This window comes from Phragmites australis, chromosome 4 (genome assembly GCF_958298935.1).
Source record: "Phragmites australis chromosome 4, lpPhrAust1.1, whole genome shotgun sequence".
Lineage (NCBI taxonomy): Eukaryota > Viridiplantae > Streptophyta > Magnoliopsida > Poales > Poaceae > Phragmites > Phragmites australis.
In genome coordinates this window covers 32,986,257-32,991,334 of record NC_084924.1, presented here as the reverse complement: position 1 = coordinate 32,991,334, position 5,078 = coordinate 32,986,257, and the positions used below count along the sequence as shown (strand labels likewise).

General features: G+C 44.0%; 1 protein-coding gene across 1 annotated transcript; it reads right to left on the bottom strand.

The window, feature by feature from the left end:
• Positions 1 to 1,468: 1,468 nt before the first annotated feature.
• On the bottom strand, positions 1,469 to 4,786 carry LOC133916162 (hydroxyacylglutathione hydrolase cytoplasmic). Its single transcript, XM_062359703.1, has 7 exons — positions 4,622 to 4,786; positions 4,391 to 4,513; positions 3,434 to 3,595; positions 2,915 to 2,993; positions 2,730 to 2,843; positions 2,028 to 2,204; positions 1,469 to 1,829 (listed from the first exon to the last, which is right to left on the bottom strand). Exons 1-7 carry the CDS (start codon positions 4,666 to 4,668, stop codon positions 1,755 to 1,757), a joined length of 777 nt encoding a protein of 258 aa, XP_062215687.1. The 5' UTR covers positions 4,669 to 4,786; the 3' UTR covers positions 1,469 to 1,754.
• Between the last annotated feature and the right edge of the window lie 292 nt (positions 4,787 to 5,078).

Sequence of the window (5,078 nt, the reverse complement as noted above, 5' to 3'; positions counted from 1 at the left end):
AGGGCGATGCGTCGAGGAGCGAAGGAGAGCAAGGGCACGCCGCCGGGAAATAAGGCAAGAAAAGGTAAGCGAGCGATGTTTCTGACACCATGCTGTAGAGCTGGGACAGAGGTGCAGCGGCTTTTGTTGATGTGATGGCGTCGGGGGTGCAGCGGCGCCGGCGGGGAGTGGTGGCGCCGGCGTGGTGGCGCGAAGGAGACTCACCTACACCGACGAAGCTGGAGCTGATCGAAACCGGCGGACGGTGGCGATGCCTGTCGTCCAAGGCCGGCACGTTACCCTTCATAATGTAAGCCCCACCTGCCTTCCAAATTCTAATAGAGTGTGTTCCTTCCTAAGTTTTGGTCAATTTATTTTACTTTAAACATGGGACACGTGCTATAAGGGCGAATCTAGTATGTAATCATTGGTACTCCAGTAACACTAATGACTTGCTAATAATACTAGATAAAATTCTAATAGGTGTGACATCTGTAACATGTTTTTCTATTGGATCCGCCCTGCATGCTATCACGTAAGGTGGTTACTTTTTTGAAATACGCAAGTGTAGGTCCACACGGGTCTAGAAAATTTATATTTTCGTTGTTAGGTTTCAAAAAAAATGAGAAAACATTGAGACTTTGAGTGGCTTTCGTGAATGCGAGGTCTCCTGAGTCCTGACCAAAACTCCAAAACTGAAATGAAATTTGTCGCAAATTGTTCAGCAGGCGCAGGAGCACACGTACCGTGACAACCTGCAGCGCTTGTGCGGCACGCGGGGCTGAAGGCGCGCGTCGCCGCCGAGTTCAGGAGCCTCGACTGCGTCGCGCGCGCCAGGCACAGCCCCGCGCCGCACTGCTGGAACGGCTTCGCTCCCGGCGCCGGCTTCCTCCCGACGCCTTCTCCTCACGGCGCCACCGCACCGGCGCTCCAGGCCAGACCATCGTCAGCCGACCAGCAGGCGCCGGCACCGGAGTGCAAGCTGGAGACGGACGAGGTGCTCAAGCTCTTCGCGCTCATGGGCACGCCCGCCGCGTTCTTGGAGAGAGCCAAGCAAATGTTCGGCGACAAGTGCGAGGAGAATGCAGCAACGGAGAGCGATATGCGCAGGGAGAGCTCAAAGGAGGGGCACGTGACCAAGGCTGCTGACGACGCGAGGGCCGGCGCTGCCACGGCGGCAGCCGAGCCCGAACAGAAGAGCGGCGCGAGCGAGCCGGCGACCCCTGCGTTCGGACCGTTCGCGCCGCCCAAGTTGGTCCCCGGCCGGCTGGGGTTCGGCCAGTTCGCCATCTCTTCTGCACAGCCATTCAAAGCGAAGCCTCCAACGTCGAGTGCCTCTGGCAGGAACTTCCCTGAATATTATAAAAGCAGCTTGGGAGCTTCAGTCCCCTCCGCCTGTGGATCCATCATTCCATCCATGGATTTTTGTGTCCTTGAGCTTCAGGTTACTCGACTGCATCATTCTGTTTTCAGAGAAAATACAGAATAATTGGGTAATTTAACTCCTTTATTTTAAAATGCAGATGCGATCATGTCCTTCAAACTTGCAAGCTTGGTAGGACAAACATACATACATAGTTCACGCGTTACTGCTGACGAACAGACCACAAGTAACAAAGGACACTTGACTACTATCAACACAGCTTATTCTACGAGTCTTATCCTTCCAGCCACTACACCTCTCAAAGCAAAGCATGGCAGTAAATCCCACCTACAGGGCAAGCATTCTGCATTAGCTGGTCCAACGTACATACAAGTTGCACTCAGCATGAGCATCAACCTCTCCAGTTATCCTTGATCTTCCTGACTTCTCTCAGTGCTTCAACTGGAGACTTGGCACCAAATTTTGCCTGCAAAATCGATATGATACCATACATAAGCATCGCCGGGAAAGAAAGTCGATGCGAATCTAAGAATTGACTCCTGCCGTCAGTTATGATTTGCAAGGCAAATAAGTTTCTAAGTTGTCTTCATTGTCGAGACATTCCTGTACAACAGAAGTCCTAACACTAGCACCACAAAATCTGGTATTACGTAAGAAGATCAACCTGTATTTCTGGTAGATCGACGCGCATGAAAGTATTTATCTCAAACTCGTCTCCTATAGTTGAAGGAACAGTTGGTTGATTTGCTTCACGCTGCTTTTGAGCCCATTCCAGTTTCTGTTTCATCTTTTCATTCTCTGGCTCCACTGTCAGCATGAATTTTATGTTCTTTACAGTGTACTGCAAGTCAAGATGCAACAAATAAGAACATGGTATGCATATAGCATTTTTCTGTTGACAGGACAATTACTATTAAGGATAGATAACAAAGGGAACCAAATTGTTTAGTACCTTTAACTTTTCAGCACCTTTTACAAGTGAAGTTTAAAAGGGAGTCAAAATTCAAACAAAGGGAATAGCAAAGAACACAAAGAAGCACCTCCACAACGAAATCACCAGTTATCAAGATTAAACATGAAATGAAAAGGCAAAGAGATGAACAACTAAGATATATATATATATATATATATATATATATATATATATATATATATATATATATATATATATATATATATTACTAAACATGTCCCTCAATCATTGATATCTAATTTTCAGTACCATGTTGCAAAAAGAATAGAGTTACTTTTGTGGGCTCAATCCTAGGTACACTATAAGATCCATTCAATTTCAGGTTCCTCCTAAATGAAGGTCCATCATTCTAAGAAGACTAAAAGAATAAGATCTGAAAATTAGAAATCGGACCTCATGCCCACAGTAAACTCGAGTTGGCTTTGGCAGCGAACCCAGTGTAACAATAAGGGACTGATACATTTGCTCTGCAGTACCCTCAAAGAACCTCCCACAACCAGCAATAAACTGTATTTCAATAAATGGTCAGTATGAAAATGAAAAAGAGCCATCACTGTGTGCCAGATGCATATACTAACCAAGGTGTCTCCAGTAAACACCGCTGGATCTTCCTCCTCTTTACTACTAACGTAGTAGCTAATATGACCTTTTGTGTGGCTGTTGGAAGAAGGAAAATGGAAGAGACCAGTAAATCGAATAATCAACAACCTTTTACAGGGCAAACACATATAAAATGCTCTTTACAATAATACATAATTCGAGTGAGCTTTTATCAAAGAGCTCAATAACATTGACAACACGTTCATGGCACTCCTTGGCTGCATGCAGAATCCTTGAATATAAAATGTGTTTGTAATGAAAAAGGCATAAATTCTTAAGTAAAACCTGTCAGCTGGATTATTCTAGTGACCCATGTGACTCATATGTGACAGTAGTGACTATTGTAAACAACTTAGCTCTATCCATGTATGTTGATGTAAAAAAATCTGATCTCAGTGTTTCTGTATATGATACCAATAAAAACACAGTAATTATATCATAAATGGGGAGGTGGGACTTTGTTATAAGGCAAGAAAGGAGTATATCAAGTAGCATACCATGGCGTGTGTAGGCATAGTATCTCAATGTCCTTTCCAAGAGACAACTTGGTTCCATTCTCCACCTGATCAGTGCAGCCTTTCACATTGTCCAGGGACCCTCCGAAGACCTTTATCCCAGGCATCTCCAGCCTCATCTTCTCATTGCCACCAGCATGATCCCTACAAGCACAAATCAGTTGCGCGTTCCGCTACCAATACAGTACATGATTGCCAATGAAGTCCAGCAAAAACTGTTTATTTTAGCTCAAGCAGATACTTTGTATGTTTTGCCACCTGATAGTTATCTTCAACGCATCAACCTTTTTTCCTGACCTGTCTTTAATTTGCATTGGAATAGTTGCATATTATTTTTAAAGAGGAGGAAGGTGAAATCCCCCCATTCCATTACAAAATACAGGGATGAAAACAACGCCTAATCCCCAGCAGCCTAAGCACCGGTTCGTAAATTGTAATAGGAACAGACTACTCTATGAACTGGAAATAACCAAGTATGAGTCATATATGGCAGTCACTTCAATTGCATAATCGGCCACAAGTCCAGTTAGGACACCGGAAGCTGGCTTCTTCATTTCTTATGAAATTGTAAAGTAGCAACAGCAAATACTTTGTGGAGTTCATTACCAGCAAGAACAATCCAGTAGCAGTAAGAGGTACGCCTTATATATTACTGTTCTACTTCTACAGTTGTCAAGTTGGAACAATCCATCAATCGAGCTAATATGTACACATCCGTTGTCATTAGCAAACTCTAGTCTCAATAAAATGGAGCCAACCTGATATAATAACAACCAAATATGAAGACATTTGATGTCCCAACTCGGAACAAGATTATGGCCAACGACTCCAGAAAGCAAGAATCTGAACGTTATAACTCTAGCAAGTACTGAGCTCCCACAAACGAAGGGACAGAAGCCGATAAACGAGTGGGGGGAGGAATAGGAGAAGATGGTATACCAGTGGTGGTGGGTGGTCAGGACGCAGTCGATGTGGGCGCCGACCTCGCTGGCCGCCTTCAGAACCTTCTCCGGCTCCACCGGGTCAACGGCCGCCGCCTTCTTGGTGCTCTCGTCCACGATTCTTCGAGAAGCAAAGTACAATCAGGAACTCAAAAGACTTGAAGCGGATCGTAGAACAGGGCAAAGAAACAAGCGAAGATTGGATACAGAGATGGAGGCCGATCCGTACAGGTAGGCATAGTTGTCCTCCAGGCAAGGGACCGAAACTACCTTCATCCTCGAATCCCCTCTTGGATCTCCACTGTCTAGCCGGAATTTCTGGAGCAACACCCAAGGGAGGAGACTGGACTGGGGCAGGGAGAAGTAGAGGAGAGGAGAGGGCTTATTTGGAAGGGAAAAAATGTAAAAAAAACTCTCAAGATTCACTGGATTTTAACTTTTTCCCTCAAAAATTGTTTTTTTTTAAAAAAACCCCAACAAATTTGATTTTGTTAAAAAAACTCTCCAAAAATTAAAAAATTAAAAAAATCACAAAAAATTCTAAAAAAACTGGAGACAATTCTAAGATCTTATGTGAAATTTGTTTTTAAAAATAATATTATTTGCATCATATTTCGTGGAAAGGAAATTTAGAAAAAAAAAAGAAAAATATATAGCTCATTTATTAACTCATGTTATTTTAACTT

Excerpts from the sequence above, each read along its gene's own strand:
- LOC133916162 (XM_062359703.1), bottom strand. The coding sequence starts at position 4,668 with ATGAAGGTAGTTTCGGTCCCTTGCCTGGAGGACAACTATGCCTACCT. Across the intron at positions 2,844-2,914 it reads TGTTTACTGGAGACACCTTG|TTTATTGCTGGTTGTGGGAG; the intron begins GTTAGTATATGC and ends ATTGAAATACAG. Across the intron at positions 1,830-2,027 it reads TCGATCTACCAGAAATACAG|GCAAAATTTGGTGCCAAGTC; the intron begins GTTGATCTTCTT and ends TCGATTTTGCAG.